At 44.6% G+C, this 21,016-nt stretch overlaps 1 protein-coding gene across 3 annotated transcripts in view; it reads left to right on the forward strand.

Moving 5' to 3' along the window:
* The window catches only part of LIPC (lipase C, hepatic type), a 607,669-nt gene extending 605,033 nt beyond the window's left edge, over positions 1-2,636 (forward strand). For all 3 annotated transcript variants that reach the window (XM_086959372.1, XM_086959371.1, XM_086959373.1), the window contains exon 9: positions 2,345-2,636. In XM_086959372.1, coding sequence (XP_086815498.1) covers positions 2,345-2,462 — 118 coding nt within the window. In that variant the 3' untranslated portion in view covers positions 2,463-2,636. The remainder of the gene's footprint in view (positions 1-2,344) is intronic.
* The last annotated feature ends 18,380 nt before the right edge of the window (positions 2,637-21,016 follow it).

Consider the following 21,016-nt stretch of genomic DNA (forward strand, 5'->3'; position numbering starts at 1 on the left):
GAGCAAAAATGGCGCTTTGATGGAGTGTGTCACTAAAGTGACGCAACTTCAGCAATGGGTCATTACACATGGGCAAGTCCCATTTCAATGTGGCTGTGTCAGTCTTACACCTGCTGTGAGGCAGGCATAAGATATTGACGCATTTGCATCCTAGAAGTGACGCAGTGAAATCTAATAGATTTCACTGCGTCACTTCTACAAGGCTTACTTGCGTCGGAACGCCCCCAGCATACATTATACCTGGCACAGGCATAATGTGGCACAGGGGTTTACAAAGTGACTCATCTGCTTAGATGCATCACTTTGTAAATATGACGCAACATGGTGCATTTTTTACGCCGCTTGCGCGTCACAGAAGTGACGCGCCGTGGCTCAAAAGTGACGTACGGGCTCATAAATAAGCCCCGTAGAATTTTCCGAAGAATATTTGCTCAAGCTTACATCTCAAATCTGAAATTTGTGCTGATGAGCCAGACTTTTGTGCATATTTACAGCTGTCCTACCAATGTGTCAAATATGTCATTTTAAACAAACAAAGTCTATTTAACTTTTAAGGCACAGTACATGAAGGTGAATGCTATTTATTTCCAACTGCCAAACGAAAAAAGTCCAGAATCTCAAAACCAATGGATAGTAATGCATAGATTGATTTCCTATACTAATGTATGATTTTGTAGATCTTGTTCAAATGAAGAAACAGAAGGGGAGAGGGAAAGTGATAGTGGAGTTTATTTATTTATTTATGCGTTTTTATATAGCGTGAACTTTACCCGAAGGTGTCAGAGCGCTTTACAATAGAACCAGTTACATTACATAAGGACTTCAGAGCACATGAATTACATAAAAGATATGAAATAGATAAACTCTAAACTCACATAAGAATGGTAGTAAGTACATACGTCTATTACAGATACACAGGATTATAGTTACATATATACAAGTTGTGAATTCACCCAAGATTATATTTTAAGAAAAGTTGAGGCGATTATGGTTGGACAAATATATATTACATATATATCACAGATTTACAGAGCAAGAACTTCTTGCCATTGCTGGGGTTTTTGCAATGCTCACTTATCCAGGCCTTCAGGGTGTTGTTGCAGTCACGGGCGGTGATGTCATCTAGGGCCTGGAGGGATCCCCGAGCTGGTGATGGCCGTAGGTGTAGAAGGCCGGGTGGTGGGGGGCGAAGGCGGCATGCTGTGCCTGTTCTTGAAATCGTGTTGGGTTCCAACTATGGAAGGGGGGTAGCTGTAAGGGAGTTTGTAAATGGATGAAAGGTAGTCATTGTTTCGTTGCTGTGGGAGAGGGAATGAATTAGAGGTTACCGGCCAGTCTGCCTTGTGCCCCGAAGTGACCCCCTGCACGAGGTAAGTTGAGTTGGCAGGTATGGTCTCTTTAAAGTAGCAACACAAGCAGTCAAGGCCAGGTGGTGGTAAAGGGATTAGAACCCAAATATTATGAGATTAGTAATTACACTGGAAGTGCAGTCTCCCGCCGGGTTATATATCTTAAAACAGCCTAATTTCGATGGGCACAGTAGGGGCAGGAGAAAGAAATGCTCACCACAGCAAAGAGTTTGCAACACTTTTTAGCAGAAGTATGCAGAGGGAAGTGTTCTAGTTAGTGTGTAGGGAGTTCCTTACATGCTTCTCTTTTGCAAGGCCATTAGTTCACCTCATTGTGTTAGTTCACTTCATTTCTTCTCTTCTACCATTTTATGCATGATTGAGTTTAATATAACATTAAATGTATGGCAGCAGGGTTTTAGGGTTGCCAAAATGGCCCCATCTGGACTATACACTTAAATCATCAGCTAGAAGAACAAATCACTTGGCAAATATTTAAAGGCAATATAAACTACTCCTAAGTAAGGATTCAAGCAGACCGCAGAAGAAGTAACATGATAAAAAAGCCTACAAATGAGTTTAGACAACTTAATAATTTAAAACACGCTCTTGACCCCACCATGATCCCAAACCGTGTAAATGGGCTTTATTTGTCTCGGAGAAAAGGTGCAATCCCAACTGTGTCATGATTGGTTTCTTAATTAGATTTCCCAACGCCGTAATACTTACCTCCATCACCCACTGAGGAATTCCCTGAGGAAATGCTTTTCATTTCCAACAGTGGCAAAAAAGGGGGTGGGGACATGAGTGATCAAATTTGAATCATAAATGAAGACAAGACAATTGTCATTTTTACCATATAGCAGGTAAGCACTTTCAGATAACAAAAATTAAGAAACATCTTTTTGTGTTTGTAATGTTACCTTTATCACCGTCATCTTTTAAAAAAAATGATAGTGCAAATTTATTTTTTGAAATGTCATATTTTCTGTTAGGATGACCTTCTGCCCTCAAATCCATGGCAACGCGCAGCTGTATCCGGCTCAGGAGAAGACCTACGTACGATGTGAGAATGAGGTTCCCAAAGGAGAGCAAAGTACTAAGACAGATTGAACAAAAAAAAAAAAGAAGAGAGCATGAAAACCTCACCCTCTTTGCTGCATAGACTTCCAAAAAAACTTTAATGTTACATTTAACAGTGTTAACGCTTGTGTGGAGAATAGTGTTTAAGATGGATCGTTGAATGTATTCACGATATTGACTTGTAATAAAGATATGTGCATAGCATTTCATTTTTCTAACAAAAGACAATTACTAGAGTGTAATTCACAACATCAGAATCTGCAGTTATTTCTATCCACAAATGAAACTTGCTACAAGAGAAAACCGGCATGTATGCTGGATTTTCATAAGGGGTTAGGACAAAAGATAGGCATGTAGGTGGTCATTGAAAAAGTCGAAAAAGTATGCAGAAAAAATCCCAATTGCCTTATTACCCATTTTTCATATTTATTAGTAGTTCAATATGAGTGTGAAAAGCTGCCAAACATGGTAAAGGTGAATAACTCTAACAGGGCGTAAATTCTGCTGCCAGATTATACACTAGATTGAGGTTAGACATACAATTTTAATAGATTTCTGTAGGGAGGCCACTGAATTTTTATGACTCATAAAAAAATAGTTACTTTAAAACAAGCATTGGCAAAGGCAATAGGTCTCACTTAAGAGGTATTGGCTTTGTTACATTATTTTTTTTAGCCATGAAGCAACATGACTGTGAGCAGCATGGCTGAAACTTTAAAATAAAAATAAAGTGCTATGACAACCTGCGCTGTCTGCATCATGGAGATTAATTTTTATTGCTGGCAGGTAGAGCAGGATGGAACCCAGAGCAATGGAAAGGCAACACGGAGGGTGAGTGGATGGGGTAGCACTGTAACACAGCCAGTGGCATCCGTGTCATAGAGCACATTTATGGTGGGTGGGAAAGGAATTGTTGGCAGATGGGAGGGAGAACATGTGGAGACAAGGCAACAAGGACAGGTGAAGGGAGCAAGGCAACATGGCAGTTGGTGTTGGCCAAAGCCAACAGGAACAGCACAAGTGAGGGGCAAAGCCAACAGGGACAGCAAGAGGGAAAAAGGATCTTTCAAGCCAAAACATGGATGTAAATCTATGGCTAAAAGTTGTTCTTCAATATATTTATTCAAAGAAGACATGCTTGTACACAGTTTAGAGCTCAAATCCCAAATAAATTAGGAGAGTTGTTAAGAACGTTGCCACGCAGTACTAACATGCTAATTGTGTTATATCAGGTTATTTTTTAAGTTAAATAAAGTTCCTGTTCCAATGGGATTTTTAGAATTCACAAATCTATTCTATAATCTATCGTAATGCGTTCAACTCTCTTTACTTTTCATTGCATTGATGTTGAAAGATAAATATTATTGCCCTGTCTTAAAAAATAATTTTCAAAATATGTCAAGAAAAGAACCACTGGTGCTGAATGTCTTTTTCTTTTAAAATGCATCCCTTTATGTCAAATTGGCTAAATAGAATAGCAACAAAATGCTAAACAGATCACTGCAAACCAAGCCTAAATTCGTCCAGCGTTCTGGTTTGTAGAAACTTCCAAATTAGTTAAGAAGTTAGGGGCATATTAACAAGGAACAGGGAAAAGGAACGCTAAGGGCGCTTAGCGTTGATTTTGTTAACGTCCGCTATCGCTGGATAATATCGTCTGGTTATCGCGTTATTAACAACGCAATAAAAAATCCATCAATAGTGGCATTTTGGGAGGTTATCGCTGGTAATGCAGTGATAAAACTACAAGGATAGGGATATCCTTGTTGATAGCCCACGGTGGACTTAGCCATGTAATCCACCTCCCATTGGATTACATGGCTAAGTCTGAAAATTTATATATAGAAAGAAAGTGGTCCTTGATACAACTCAAAAAACAATTAATCTAAATCTTATTTTTAGGATAAATAGATTAAATCTGTAACTGAGTTAGAACGTGACTTCACGTTGCGTGTAACCTAGGACACGCCTCCTTGTTTTGGAAACCCGGCTTAGACGCTGCCCGAGTTTGTCGTCTTATCTGAACCCTTTCCTCTGATGACCGCCTGAAATTATCACCTTACGGAGCAACACGACTCAGGTACCCCTTCAGTTATCTGGGCCTTGGTTAAAGAAATATCACCATACGGAGCAACTCGATTGAGGACTCCTACAGCTATCAGGCCTTGGTGCCCTTATTGGGTTCATCTTTTTTATGACTGCCTATAGCGATTGACCCTCCGTTAAGACATCTTGGGATTAAGGCGTGGAAACATAGACACAAATACCCGGAATACTCATCAAAATTGTCAATCCATCTTTTGGACTCTTGAACACATCAATAATAGGTGGCCCGTCTAGTTGCATTGACGTGACCCCTTAGTTTTACCCGTGGTCCCCCCCACCTCCCTCCTGACCCCTGTCCTGAAGAAGACCCGCAGCAGAGGCCTTGAAACCCCCCTTTTTGCGCCAGGGTCAAAACGTCGACGATTATGCCCCCATTTTGAGGCCTACACCTTCAATTTTCCCTCCCCCTCTTGTGTTTGATATAATTGATGTATATACAAATGTATGGGTAGGCCTTTGGTTGTTCAACTGTAAAATTGTATTTTTAGTTGTACTGAATTATCTTAATTTTGCCTTTTGAGCTAATTCTCCTTCCATTCACTTGAGCACCCCCTTTTCCTCTTTCTGTCTACTGCATATTGCAGTTTTCTCTTTTGATTAATTATTTTAGGATCATGTAAATAAATTTGTTATATAAAAGAGAGATTAAGTATATCTTGCCTTTGATCTGTTTGTGTTGGGTTTGTTGCAATTAATATTGCTGTTTGCAAATTACACATCTCCTCTCCTCAGTTACAGACTTAATCTGTTTATCCTAAAAATAAGATTTACATTAATTGTTTTTTGAGTTGAATCAAGGACCACTTTGTTTCTATATATAAATTGTTACCCAGGTCCTGTGATTCACTGGGTCAACCCTATTGCTTTAATAAGTCTGAAAATTAGTAGACGTAAAAAAGCAGCGTTAACCGTGGTTAGCGCTGCTTTTTTTGTCTCTAACAGGGTTAGCGTGAAGCTTGATATTAGGAGAATTGTCGCTTAGCGACATTTCTCCTATTATTTTGCTCTGGAACGCCCACTTTGAATCTCATTACAGATGCAAAGGGAAGCGTAGTGCAAAAGGGTTCTAACATGCGATTTTGCATGTTAGCACCCTGTTGTTGATAGGGCGATATTATTATCTCCGCTTCTTTAGCTTTTAAAGCCAAAAAAGCGGAGATAAAGCCCTTGATAATATGCCTCTTAGAGGCTTATTTACAAGCACCTTACGCCACTGGTACATCACTTTTTGGGAAGCACTGGCGGTGTAATTTACTGCCCCTTATTGACAAGAACAGGAAAGCCACCCTGCTTTTCCTGTCCTTGTAAATATGGCCTCTTTACACACAGCACTTTGAGTGAAAGGGCTGTTCCATGGGTGTTGCTCTAAGTGGTCCCGCGCAACATCCATGGAACCTGACACATTTCCAGATTTTCGAGGAATTATGAACCTAGAAATTTGTCTGAATCTTGGGAGGCGTAGGGAGGTTCAACGAGGAGAAATGTATAAATGTCTCCTTGTTTTTTTCCTCTATCTGTGCGTGCTGCAGTCTGCAGCACACATAGAATGAAGAAATCACCTCTGTTGATTGTTTATGTACAGGAAGTTGTCCCTTCCTGCACATAAACAATCATTAAAAAACTGACTTTTCGCAAGTTCTATGTGTGCTAATGCAGCACACATAAAAGTTGAAAAACGCCAATAGAGATTGTGTGCAGGAGAAAAAACCTTCCTGCGCATAAAGAAATCATCCCTGTGACGCAGGCATCCTTGCACCATGGTGCAAGGATGCCTGCGTCTGCGCATGGCAGCCCATTGTGCGCCAGTGCAGCTGATAGCACAGGAATGCAGCATGTTATTGTAAATATATCACATCCCTGCGCAGCCAAAGGGCTTGAAGTGCTGTGGCACTTTCTTTTAAATGAGGCCCTAAATGTTTAAATCATGGTCTGAAAAATCAATAAAACAGAACTAACTATCGTAATAGATACTTATTTTGAAAAGACAATTACACAGGGTTTAAACAGGTGCTGTGGAAATTAATGTGATATCACAACCCTCTGCTCATGAAGATCAAAAGAAATGCTGGGCAGAAGCATTCACTTGGCGCTGCAGTCATCACTGTTTGGGAACAATCATCTGCATCTCTTTGGCATTGGGACTGAATTGTAATACACAGCGTGTATACAACACACAGTTTACTTACAGTTTAAAAGAAGAGAAAATGTTTCTCCCTCCCCAATCATGGGCGTCCGCAGGGGGGGGGCAAGAAGGGGCGCTTGCCCCCCCCTGGAGTGACTCTCCTTGCCCCCCCTGCGGACGCTCATGAAAAACGTGACTTCAAGTCAGGGGTTTCACTCTCTTTCCTCTCCTTTCTTTTATTTGCTTCCCTGTGAAATGGATCCAAAAAGAGACGCTTTTGCTGGAAATGTTGCATTTTAATTCCAAAGTGCAGCATTGGGAATAAAAGGCTAAAATATGAAAAATAGATAAATAATAAAGTAAGACAGAGTGGTAGCAAACTGGCAAAACAGATTTTATTCACACTGAAACACATTAGCGCTATACTTTTACAGAGTTTGCAAGTGAAGCGCTATTTTTGTTTTCTTGTTGTTGTTTTCCCTGGACTTGGAACTAGTGCACCAATCCTGGAGGTACTGCAATGTGTGGATTGGAAAACAAAATGTGTGCTGCGGCTCTGCGTCCAGGGATGTGGTCTTTTAACCATACTGCTTACGTTTTGTAAGGATATAAGCAATGGCCATTGAAATGGGTCCATTCAGGGCCCTGTAGTCGTGTCCTTAACTTTTCAGGCAAAAGCACTCACTGATTTCTGAATAGTGAGTGTAAAAGCATTAACGTAACCATTTTGTTCCTGCTTAAATTTCCCATGGTTTGCTAAATTTTGCATTCCCTAGAAGTGTTTGCTTTTTCCAGGATGTTGTTACTTTTTTTTTGTAGGCCACATATTGCTCTTGTCTAGTGCGTACTTTAAATTGAGTTGCATCCAGGTGTTTATAGCAGGTAACAATTGGGTTGTAGTTGAAGACAGTGGGAGTTTTTCTCAGTGGGGCAGTACAGTGTTCAGTGGGGGAGAGGAGGTGGCACTATGGTCAGAGCTGCTGAATTTGGAACTGGGGACCAGGTTCGGCCTTAATAACCAGTCCACCAGACCATTCTCCTTTGAGAGCACAATCACATGCTAGACCTTAGAAGGCTTCGCAACACCTTAGAAGTCCTGGTGTTTTCGCACAAGTAGGTGGACCCCAGCATGACAAGTGTAGGTTAACCTTCAAGGCTTGTCCACCACTATCCATACTGAAGTTCACCTCCAGTCTTGCGGGCAGGCCTATGAAGCAGCACACCCTAGAACAACAGTCACAGAGGTCACAGGACCCTTGAGAAGGATCAGCTCTAGGGCGGTGCAACCAGTGTGAACGCACCAGGGCTGACTTTAGGTGGAGGCATCATGTTTGCAAGTATATTATGGTTTCAAAAACGCTTGCTGCCTCCTTCCTGGTCTCCAGCACTTTTCAGCAAAAATAAAAATGTCATTATGACAATGGTGATTAATGTTGTTTCTAGAGATAGATCAGAATTTTGTCTAGTGGAAGTTTTGACTCGTGGAAAGGTAGCTCAGAGGGTTAATGTACCGGCTGCAAAGAACTGCAAAGAACATGCGCCATGCAGATCACATAATGTAAATAGGTCAGTGGGATACTGCTTTTATCAGAGAGATCCTTTTGTTACTTGCAGTTTATAAGGTAAAATCCTAACTTAGAACAGTGAGCTATTAACTGTCATCTAAGAGCTGGCGATTAGTATGGTTGTCATGTGACTCCTACACCTTGTAGTTCTTAGTCTTATGTAACATTTTCTATATAGTTATTTACACACATATTGATTGTCTCTGTGTAATATGTGCGATGTAAAGTGCTCTGACACCCTACAATGGTATGAGCGGCGCTGTAAATCAAATTAAATGCATCTGAGAGAGAGTGGTTATGGAGACTTGGGGGGGCACAGTTAAAGGGTGGTAGTGAGGGAGTCCATGGCAGAGGTGGTCTTTGGGGGGCACTAACAAACATTAATGCACAGGACACCACCAGTGCTATGGCTGGCCCTGCCCTTGAGGCCAGTCTGCCTCACCAATAGGTGCCTCCATTGACCTTGTTTCAGCAGTAGTAGCTGCAACTCACCAGGGATTGGCAATGCAGGTTTTGCACGCACACCAAACTAGGTTCGCAAACTTAACAGTCTCCCTGCTTCATTCACAAGCACTTTTAACATGTGCTGCCTGCTGTGGGGCCACTGGAATTAATTATGCAGCAAAGGATGACAACATTATGCGGTAGTGTTCACTAAATTATGCATTAAAAAAAAGGTTGCAGCGTAATGCAGTATATTTTCAGATATTTTATTATTTTGACATGTGTACACAAGCTAACTGTCTCTGGAAAGATTTTGCCTTATTAGTACCAGTGTAACATACAAACGCAGCAGTGAGAAAGGTGACAAATCAACCTTTACAATAGGCCATCCACTCCGCAGCAACACAAGTCACATTTTATGTTAACTTTAGATATGTTTGAGCTACAAACAATTTATTGGTTTAAATGGTCAGATCATGCAGCAGATCTTGCATTATGAGGCAAATATGGCAGAGCCACCATTTTAGAGAAAACATTTGCAAACTAGGATATTTTGCCATTCAGGTTTGACGCTGCTGTTGTGGGAAAAGGGAGAAGTGCTGATGACAGAAACTCCATGGCTCGGAGACAAATGGCTTGTGTTTCCACATTTTATCGTATTTGGTACATTCTGTGATTATAAGCATATCCCACTTTGTGAATATATTTTAATGTCAATAACTCATTATAACCTTAAATATTCATGTGTATCCATTGGTTGATTAAAGTGGGCAGTGAAATGTCAAACAAATACTAAAAATTGGGATGTCTGCGCATTCTGGCCACACCTCTGGCTCCACCCACAGATCCAATCCTTGGGGTATTCCCGCCCACTGTTCCCCTACTTGTTTTTCCCCACTTCGACCACTGTGTAGGACTCAGCATCCCTGGACCTGTGATGTGCCGCCGCTGAGGGCACCGCATGTGCCACACATTTACGGTGCCGGGCTTCCGCATAAGGGAGCTGGCCATTATTGTATCCCTAAACGTGCGCACGTTGTCAGTTTGACATTGACTACACGTAGAGGGACTCTAAGTTTCTTTTAAAAAATATAGCTAACATTTGGACCTATACATTTTATTTTGTATAAATTAATTGAATGTGTGTAAAATTTAGCAATGCCCAGGGAATTCTAGTAGAGGGAGCACCCATTGGCGAATTACTAGCGTGTATGATTGCTGCATTATTTATTACTAACTTTGACGTTGTGCTTTAACTTTAGATAAAAGTTATCATGAATTCTAGCACCAAGAAGCTCATATTGGTGAATATGTGTGCTACAAATAATCCCTAACATACACTGTGCATACAGTATAAACTGGTGCTTTAATCATAGTCTCTTTTAAAGTATTCTGATAAAAATCGAATCGTGCTGAAGACAGCCTTGATTGGTGTTGGATCGAGGACCCGGAAGTCTGCACACCTAGCAGACAGAGATAAAGCACCTTGTCAGAAAGTTTAGCGTTTTCCCTACAGGTGGTGTTTGTTGGTCTGTGGCAGGGTCAGTCACATGTCCTGAATTCCTGGCATTTAATTGAGTCTATTCTAGTTCTGCACCCCAGAGTTTCTTGTGCCCCACCTGGCACACATCATGTCGGAGGATGGTGATGACGTTAACATTTTGCCCCCCCCCCTGGAAAAATGTCTGCGGACGCCCATGTCCCCAATGTGTTAATGTTGAGCAAGCGGCACCCAGACTGTAGGGTTGGAATACCTTGTCTCAAGAGTGAATAGTAGAAGCATTGACTTCCTCACTCTTGTGACCTCAGGAACTGCCACTCCTATGGCTGCTGTGGCATTCACTTAGGCCCATGGCAGATGATGTGCGTGACCCGGTTGTCAGATTGCAATGATGTTCTGATCTCGGTTTGAATACCATAAGGCGGGTCCAAGTGGCATGGTGAAAGTCAAAGGATTGGCAGAGTGGTGCTGATTGAGGTCACCATAAGGTAAAGAATTCTCCAAGCTTATGCTACGAAAGGAGGGCATCTGTGGTTCATCTTGACTGGCAGAAAGACACTTTAAGTTCAGGCCATTGGGCTGGAACAGGATGGCAGAGAGGTGAAGGGGACCCTTTGAAGAAAGAGGCAAACACTCCTGGGAAAGATACAGGTGGGTCAAAGCAGGAGGGAAAGAATGAAAACACCTGGCAGAAGCAAGAAAACTTTTAGAACTAACAGAACAGGAGGACTCCCAGTTGGCGGGCAAAAAGGGTAATTCCAACCCTCGGATTTCATGAACGCTGCCACAAACAAAACAGAGGCCGAGAGACAATAATTTTAGCATTTTAATAATAAAATTGTACTTTTATTTAAAATGCGAATTTTGTAACAATTTTAACAAATTATGCAAATAAAACCTTTTGAACACCTGGCTCCAGCGGTTTCCACAGACTGAGAATGCTAGACCTGGGAGCGCAGGGACAACCTGCAAGTTAGAAGGACCCAGTTTTGTAGTAATTAAGAGTTTCCTTAGTAGCCTGAATAAGAAGGTGACAACCCTAAAGGAAAAATCATGTAGCATAGAAACCAGTCACAGAGTTCTTAATGACCCCAACATTTGAAACTATGAATAAAAAATGAAATAATTAGGATGCACATAGCCTTGTCATTCAAGACGGACTAGGTCGATGAGTGCACAAAAATGCACAAGCTGAGAATCTTGGGCTTTCTGGGAGCTTTATGGTGATATGGCCTAATGGATTTGTATCACAAATTGGATGTCAAAGACACTTAAGTTTAATTCAGATGAAGATCCGCCATATGTGTAAAATACTTCATAACAAAGAGGACATCAGGAGTCGCCTGAATGAGGAAGTACCAGTCAATGTTCATTTTAAAACATTCTAACGGTGGAAGCGTGACTGGATTCTAACTGTAATAAAGAAGAAGCAGTAACTACTTCTGGCTAGGTGTGAAATATCTACGTTTTTTTGAACAGCCACATGAAAATGCAAAATGTAGGTTGAAATGAAACCCAAATTAAAGTACTTTATCAAATACTATGTACAATCTTGGGGGCTCCACACTGCTTAAGTAAACGTTTCATAACTAATTAAAGGGCTGTGAGGTAGAAGCTCTCAGGGCTTTTATACAATCGAGGAACATTTACACTGAGTTTTTCGTAGTGAAACTGTATGAACTAAGAATTTTGGGGATTAGGGAGCAGAGTCTGGTTGTTCACTTGGATCCGACCTTCTGGCAAATGAAGAGATCTCTCAAAGTGGAATGTATTCAGGAGGTCTGCTTACATCTCCTAACTCCCAGATACTGTTGACAGGAGGCATGTGTGTGATGGAAGAATTTTCAAAATGCTGTAAAGATGTAACTGAAAAAATACAATTCCACTAAAATATTCTGTTATAACCTAATCATTTTCAGTAAGAAGACAGACTAAAGGTATTGACTCCAACACAAATATAATTCGTCATTCATAAATTTATCATCAGCATTGCCTCTAAGCATCTCCTCAATGTGACTTATATAAATAATGGTTTTAATAGATTTTACAATCTTTTACAAGGCTGTATCTAACATCATGACGTACAGTTCTAATTTAGGATAGACATCACAAAATCCACTAACTCTTTGCTGTACACATTGTTTCTGCAACACACTCTCTAACACAAATATGCAAATGTGCTTAAATGCCATCTAGCCCTTTCCTTTCTGGATACACTGGAAGGTAATCAGAGTTAATGAAACTACTTTCCATGTATGTCTCTCTATACGCTTCACAAAAATAAATCGATAGTAATGCAGGAACTGAATATTAATTGTACAATATGTCCCTTAGCTAAAGAACATGGCATAAAAATGTTGAAGCTTCTTACCAATTTTGCTATACTTGTCAGTGGTTTACATTATGTGAAAACCACATTGCATGATGCGAGTACAAGAGATACATATGCATTAATTTCCCTTAAGCATTCTGTCCCAAAGTGAATGGATTTAGAAAGTATTTCAAATGTAACACCTTTAAATTAAAAGCAATGCAAAACGCAGGTTTCTTGAAAGGATTCATTTTTTTCTGTGGCATAGTTCGTTCAAGTCCTTAGATTTTTTATCCTGCAGGTGAGTAAGTATTGGCCCCCTCAGGTCGCCAATCACAATACACATCATAAAAATATTCATTTACATCCTTTTCTACTAATGTAGTTATGTTTTCCTCTGGGTGTCCTTAGTGGTCGGTTTGTGCTTCTTGGTGTATGCCATAGCTTTAAGTATTGGACTGTATCATGTTTGTTTGTTTGTTTATTGAGTTATATATAGTGCTGGCAAGACCCGGAGGTATCAGAGCGCTTTATTTAAGGAACAACAGCGAGTTACAGGTACAATAATTTGAACAATGTTTTCACAGAAATTACAAAGTAAATGACAAATCATAAGAGGCAGAGAAGGAAAGGGGTGGGAGGAATATGAGTCTAAAAATAGGTGAAGTGGGGAGGGAACATGAGGGGGGATGGAGTAAAGGCAGTCCAGTAAAAAGAGAAAAATGCTCGACACAAAAGTCAAGGTATCAGAGCGCATAACATAAGGAACAGAAATAGCGGGTTACAAGGTACAATAATTTAAAAACATCAGTTTACAAAGTGAGTGGAAAAATCATAGGGGGGAGAGAAGGTAGAGGGGACAAGAGTAGTGTGAGGGGAGAGGAGGGAACCAGAGGGAAGATGGAGTTAAGGCAGACCAGAAAGAGGGAGAAAAACGTTTGAGGATCGTCAGGGGGAGACCAGAGGAAAAGGTGAAAGGACAGAGGTAAAACAAAATGGTGGGTGCGGGTCGTGGGTATCGACGATGGCCAACAACAAAATGGCGGGATGAAGAAAAGTAAAAAATCCATAACTAAGAACCAGGGAGGAGGATTTCAGTGCGAAGAGTCAGAGGGGGGATGCAGCCACAAAACTAAAGGCGGGTGGAAGGGTGAAGAGGCATGCAGAGGCTCAGGACTACAGGGGCATTAGTGTTGGCAATCCGCTGGGCGTAGCTCCCGCACCCCATACCTGGAAAGGACTCTCGGGTCCCAGATATCGGAACCATGGCGGAGCACATCCAAGCAGACAGCCACCATGGGGGAGGCAGCGAGGCAGCAGTGAGGACAGGGCGAGCGAGCCGCCTCTAGATCAGCAGACTGCAGGCCGGAACTCGGGTCCACCGTACCAACAGCGCCGTGGCACTCACCTTCAACCCAGTTTAACGTTGCAGGTGATCAAGCTCAGGGCAGGCAGCTACTCGCGACCTAGAGGGCAAAGGGATATTCCGGAAGAATAGAATCTCGTCCCCGATCAGTCAGCCGCCATCTGGAGCCTTTCGATGGTGACTGCTGTGCTAAGGCTGGTCCAAACATCAGCCATCCGTGGTGACTCGCTCCCAGGGAGGCAGCAGAGGGAGAAAACAGCAGCAGCGGGATGAGGAATGCCATACCCCGATGTCCAGCTGGGGAAGTGGCGGCCGCAGGAGAACCCAGGCCGTACTCCTCAATAGCCAAACCAAGCGGCTCCACTGGGTGTCGGCCATGTTGTCTCAATGTCGCATGCATTTCTCCTCATAACTGCAAGTTAACACCTATGGCTTAAAGGTAAAATATTTGGAAAACACTGCAGTATATGTAAATGTGTTGCCCAATTTATTAAAAATAATCTGGGGCTCCACACGTAAAAGAACAACTTGCAAACTGTAGACAGGAGTCCAAGTTGGTGTAATAAATGAGCCACTCTTGTGATTTTGGCACCCTATGATGACCCTCACCACCACCATTTTAATTAACTTTAGTGTGTTCCTTAATGTAGGATGGTCCTGCATTTGCCTGCTTCTCTTCTGTTCTGTAATCTTGCTGTCTTTCAGTGGGAGCTGTTACGGAGTAGAACAGTCTTGCCAAGAGCAGAGCGTGTGGTATGTGCATTTGAAGGTATGCAGTATTTCAGGAATGTGTATTGTATTGTGCATTGGTGAGAATTATGAGTTCTTACTCAGTGCTGACTATTGCCGTTGACATGCTCTTATGTCATCTTGCTTTTCAATTCCATCTTGCCTTGGGCCTTTCTGTGTGCCCAAGGCTAGCTCCATTTTCGTGACTGAATCCATTTTCTGTGCCTGCACGAAGCTGCAGAGCTGAAGAGGGCATGTTTTGCTTTCCTCCTGTTTTTCACACTTTTCTGACTGGAGAAAACCGGTTCTTATCAGAGGAATGTACATGGTCCATCTCGAAGCCATAGCAAAGGCCTGATCAACCGATGCCGTGGCCTTGCAGCAGACTGGTACGGGCTCTCATGAGAACGAGGGGGCGAGGATTGCTAGAAGCATCGTTATGTTTGGATTTGTATTAAAAGGGTGAGCCTCCACTGGTCTGGTGGAAGTTTGGAAGTTGGAAGTTGGAAGTTTGGGAGTTTGGATTCTGAGTGAGGGCAGACGTGTCTATCTCGGATTGAACCCGGATTGCTGAGCTCTGATCCCCAGCTGTGTGAAGACTTCCCCCGGCCAGAAGTGGGCAATGTATGCATCAGGTGATGTATTGAGTTTTGTGGTTATTGCCATTGTGATGTGAGTCAGTGGCTGTGATCGTTTGAGGTGTTTTCTTTGTGGTGTGGGAGGTGCACATCCAGAGTGATCCTCTACTCTGTATATATATCTTTCTGATCTCTTGCAGGACGTCCAGTGTATCTTACCTTACATCATTTAATGCTTGTTTATTAATCAGTAAAATTATTGATTCATGCCTTTAAATTATATGTGTCCTACATATATTTGAATCTAATGCATTTGGTATCTAAAATATTGAAAAATGGGTTGACAAAAGTACCTGAACATGTCACAGGACAATTGCCCTCTATCTCCAACTTGAAATGATTAATAGCTAAAAGCAAAAGAGCTTCTGATCCAACTCCGCCCACCCCCAAAACCTTTGAAGAAATAGAAATACTGTGTATCAACAAGAAGAGAGAAAGGGTTGAAGGGCACTCTTGGTCCCCAGTAAATCACAAGTAATCAAAGAAAGATTGTCCGTAGAGGAAGGATATACAAAAAAGTGGTTGTCGCACGTGAAGTCTGAGGCCAGTTGTAAGTGGTCAGATAGTAAGACCAATTTCATGAAAAAATACAATGCTTTTTCAGGAAACCCTCACTCACCCTAGTGGTGACATGCTTCATCATTGGGTCCACCGGGAGAGATCGAGTACCTCCCCGGTGTGCTGCGACGCCAGGAGACTGCGGAGCAGGTTTTTTGTGTGAGGATGAAGAGTGAAAAAATAATAATAGGGTTAAAAATGTCAGGGGTTGTACCAAAAATACTTTTATTGGTTGGTCAACCTGACATGTTAAAAACTGATTATGTGTAGGGAAACTAGCCGATCCACGAGATCCAGCGAGGGTGCAGCTAGGTGCCGAGCGGGTGCTGAGCGTTGCGGGCGGTGTGCCATTGTCGCTCCCACCCCCCTCCTGAGTTCTATGGGGCATGGCTCTATCTTTTTTCAAACTCCTAGGTTCCTCGCAAAAGAGGTAAAACCCCAAACTTATGAGTTTGCTTTTCTTTCTTTTTTTGCACCATTTTACACATAGTGCTATTTTTAACTTTCACAACCATTGGCAGGGCGGGCCTTAGCGCGCCCCTCCTGTCATTGGGACACTCGCTTACCGGTCCTGATGAAAGCCCAGTAAAATAACACATAGAACGGGCAGAAACATGTTGACCTTCTTCTTAGGGTAACACCAGTATATTGTAATTGGCTAGTTTCCCTACACATAATCAGTTTTTAACATGTCAGGTTGACCAACCAATAAAAGTCTTTTTGGTACAACCCCTGACATTTTTAACCCTATTATTATTTTTTCACTCTTCATCCTCACACAAAAAACCTGCTCCGCAGTCTCCTGGCGTCGCAGCACACCGGGGAGGTACTCGATCTCTCCCGGTGGACCCGATGATGAAGCATGTCACCACTAGGGTGAGTGAGGGTTTCCTGAAAAAGCATTGTATTTTTTCATGAAATTGGTCTTACTATCTGACCACTTACAACTGGCCTCAGACTTCATGTGCGACAACCACTTTTTTGTATATCCTTCCTCTACGGACACTCTTTCTTTGATTACTTGAAATAGAAATACTGCCTGCATATACTATTAACCACAAAGAGGACAAATGTTTAAAATATCACAACGAAAGTAAAGATAAACACATTCTTGTTTTTGTAACAAATAATACCTTGCAAAAATTGAAACACTGTGAAACATGGATGATGGACGGAACTTTTAAAGTATGTCCAAAACCATTTTACCAACTTTTCACCATTCATGATGAATTTCAGGAAATGAATATTCCATGCATTATGCTTTACTGCCAAATAAAAACAATCCCACCTATATTGAACTTTTAACAACAGTAGAAGAATTAACTGATAATTATTATCCACAAAGGATAATAATAGATTTAGCACTAGCTATGATTCAAGCTATTCTATGTTCTATATTCAAAAATGTACCTTAAGTATAGAGTACTCTACTAATAGTAACTTTGCATATCAAATTAAAAAATTGATTGCACTACCATACGTACTACCAACAGAAGTAACAAATTATTATAACCTGTTAATTAATAGCCCTTTCTACCTTACTAATGAAACAAAATTAAGTCCCTTGTTGGATTACTTTGAGGACACCTGGGTGGGGAGGTTGCATTGTTCAGGTCACCGAAGACAACAAAAATTTCAAATCCCCTGGTGGAATGTCTACGCTAGCACTATTGCACAAAAAGAAAAACTAACAATGCGGTAGAAAGATGGCATAATGCCTTCCAGGCCACAATAAGGAAAGGACAGCTAATAATCCACAAACTTATACAATCAATTAAAAAAGAACAAAGTTACCAAGAGCTCAAAGTGCAACAATCTCTGACCAAAATAGGACATAACTAAGTAAACAAACAAGTAATATGTATGAATACCAGGGGCGTGGCTTTAGGCGTCAAGATGGCGGTCGCACTCTAATGCTTCAGACCCCCTCTGTCATCTGCGTTGAATCGGCCCACTATTATCTGCCATCAACGCCCCAGAGTCTCGGGAACGTCTCCTGCACCCTGCCTGCATGGCTCTGACCCCTACTGTGGCCTGTCTGGTGCCGGCGCCGCCTCCGCTCGCCCTCTGCTCCGGGTGGTCTTCCTCCCTCAAGATGGCGGCCCCCTCTCTGCCCGGTCTGTGGGCCTGAACTCTTGGCCGGGTGCCCTGGCTGCTCCCTCCCCGCCCTGCCGACCTGAGATCATCTTGGCGGCGGCAGTCTGTGCCAGGGGCGAGGGGCCGGGCTGTGGACCGGATCCGTGGTGTGCTTCCTGTCCCGGTGTCTGTGGACTGGAGAGGGCCGGCTCTGGGGTGTATTGGTGGCGCTTGCAGGAGTAGAGCAGCGCCCGTAATCCCCCAGCGGTGGAGGTGACCGGAGGGGGTTGCTGCTGGGTGGCCATCACCGCGCTGCACCTGCACCTTAGACAACACGGGAGGACTGGTCTGGGCCTTGCCGCTTTATTGGCCCTGCCCCGGGCATCCCAGTGGTGAGTGGACGCCGGGCCCTGGGTGACGCGGCCGCCAGAACGGCGGAGAAGGTGCCTTGAGCCGGGGGAGGCCTGTGCTACTGTCCGGAGGAGGTGAGGTGGTGGGTGTCTCCTGTGTGGGCCGCCTTCCCCCGGAAACCTTTGGCGTCTGTGTTGGGCCGCACAGACGTGAAGCGTAGAGACTGTGGCTGGGGCGGGCAGCGGGGCTGTGCACTGCAGTGCTGGTGGGCCGGTAGGGCCGCCCCTGAGGCCTGGACTTGCTTCAATACCTGCGTGGGCCCCCGTTGGAACCCCGTATGTGGCTCCCGCTGGGGCGCCCCTCCCCCCTCTGGCCTGCTGCGACTATTCGTGCCCTCCGCCATTTTGGGGTGCGAGGAGGAGATACGTTTTGGGGGACCCGCAGAGGAGGCGGGCGGCTGACTTGAGACTGTCCTGCGTCCCCGGGGAGGGTGGCATGGTCTGCAGTGAAATGTGCTGCCTTCTTTGTCTGCCCTGATACCGGAGAGGCGGGGTGTCCGACTCCAGGGGCCCCCGCAGGTTCCCAGGCCTATCTTGGACTTGCGGACTGGGAGGCCCATTTACCCCCACTAGCTGCAGGCTGTGAGGTGAGCTGAGACTTGGTGGGGGCAGATCGGCTACTGTGTCGGGTGGTGCACGTGTGTGCCTACCACCCCCTTCCTCTCCCCTGGGGGCCCGGCATCTTGCGGTTGAGGCCTGTGAGGGGGCCCGGCATCTTGCGGTTGAGGCCTGTGGAGGGGCCCTGGGGTCTTGGGCCCACTGAGGTTGTCCAGAGGGCCGCCATTGACACGAAGAGTTGTGGTACCCTGGAGAGCGGCCGCCTCCCTTCATCATAGGGGAGTGGGAGAGGGATCAGCCACCATACCGAGTGGCGGGGGCTGCGACAGAGGCGCCAATGCATCCTCCCTTCCCCCTCGTTGAGCACCTCCACCTGACTCTTTGGGAACATGGGCAGAAATCGCGCTAGTCATGCCACCACTCTCTCAACCCAGACAAAAATGGACCAATTCACCAAGCCTGATCGCGACCCAGCGCTTGGGTCTACGGCTACACCTGGGGCGGCCGGAGGTGATCTCTCCATTATCCTGCAGGCGATAAGTGCATCACAGGCCTCGGTGGAAAACAAGATTGGTGAGGTTAGGGTTGATGTGGCACTTATTCGGCAAGACCTCCGTAATGCCACAGCCCGTATTACAGAGGCAGAGTCCCGTCTTTCCACGATGGAGGACTACGTGGGCACTCTCAAATCCCAGGTGGCCCGCCTGCAGACACAGACCACGGAGCTGCATCAAAGGGCCAAGGACGCAGAAAATAGGGCCAGGAGAAACAACCTGCACCTCCTTGGTTTTCTGGAGGGAGTGGAGAAGGGACACACAGACACCTTCATCGAGGCATGGGTCCGATCCTGGATCCCTAAAGAGAAACTCTCTCCCTGGTTTGCAGTGGAACGAGCGCACCGCTCCCTCGCACCCAAACCCCCTCCTGGAGCTCCCGCTCGCACCATTATCCTTCGAATCTTCATCTTCCGGGACAGGGATGCGATACTGGAGGCCGCCAGGGCACTAGGTCCACTGCATTTCCAAAACTCCAAAATTATGGTCTTCCCGGACTATTCTAGAGAGGTGCAAACTCAATGCCGGTCATGCGACAAGGTCAAGCGAAATCTCAGGGCCATGGGCCTCCGATATGGACTCCTCTTCTGGGCTCGCCTTAAAGTGTTTTTCCAAAACAAAACCTTTTTCTTTGACACCCCACAGGCGGCATGGACCTGGCTCATGGAAGAGCGGGCCCTCCTACCTGGTGCGGCCCCCTCCCCTGCCCTGAAAACAACGATCCAACCCGGCCAGGAGGTACCCAAGGCGCAGTGGCGCCGAACTGGATCTAGAAGACGAGGCAACAGCCGGGGAGGAACTCTGTCGCCCGGGGCACTGTGCCGGCGCTCCCCGATTCAGACCTCGAGCCAGAGGGCCTCCTCTCCTACTCTGGTGTCTTCACTTATCGACATGGGTAGCGCCCCATGATCAGATGTCACTCGGCAAAGGGCCATGTCGGATTCAGACCTGTCTGGGAGCCCCGTGATCCGAGGCTCTGGTGGGGAAGAGGGGTGTGATCAGTGTTACAAGTTGTATGCCTTCATTCCACCCTTCAGGACCTGATATAGCGGGCCTATCCCTGTACCCATGAACGGGGCTCTCCCCTGGCTCCTCTAGATGACCCGGCCAGGGTTTATCTTCTCACTGACATCCTGGATCTGAAACATCTTAATGACCTCTTCTTTATACACTCCAAGCTTACCTACTGTGGGCATGTATCTGTATACATGGAGGGGGGTCCAACTCAGCAATGCTCTTGACTGATTGTTGCTAACCGTTTTAGAGTAGCGAATCACCTCCTTGTGGGGTAGTTAGTAGTTGGGGTTTTGGGGTGACAGATGCTTCCACTTCAGAAGTGTAGGGTGGGGTGAGTTGGGGGGGATGGGAGGGACGGGGGACAGTTGTTCCTCGACAGTTTGTTTTGTTTAGCCGCCTACGGGCCGCTGGTTGCAGTTCTCCTAGGTAGCTATGTCTCTCAGATTGGTCCACAGTTGACACGCAGATCACATCTTCCACCAGTTTGTTATTTTTGGCCGTCTACGGGCCGCCATCGAGGGCTCCCATCCGTAGTCGTGTTCCCTCCTTTCTTGGTTTCCACAGTTGATGAGCAGATCACCAATTTCCATGGCCCCTTTTCTGAGCTCGGATTCGGGCGGGTGCTCCCC

Source organism: Lissotriton vulgaris, chromosome 2_2 (genome assembly GCF_964263255.1).
Source record: "Lissotriton vulgaris chromosome 2_2, aLisVul1.2, whole genome shotgun sequence".
NCBI lineage: Eukaryota > Metazoa > Chordata > Amphibia > Caudata > Salamandridae > Lissotriton > Lissotriton vulgaris.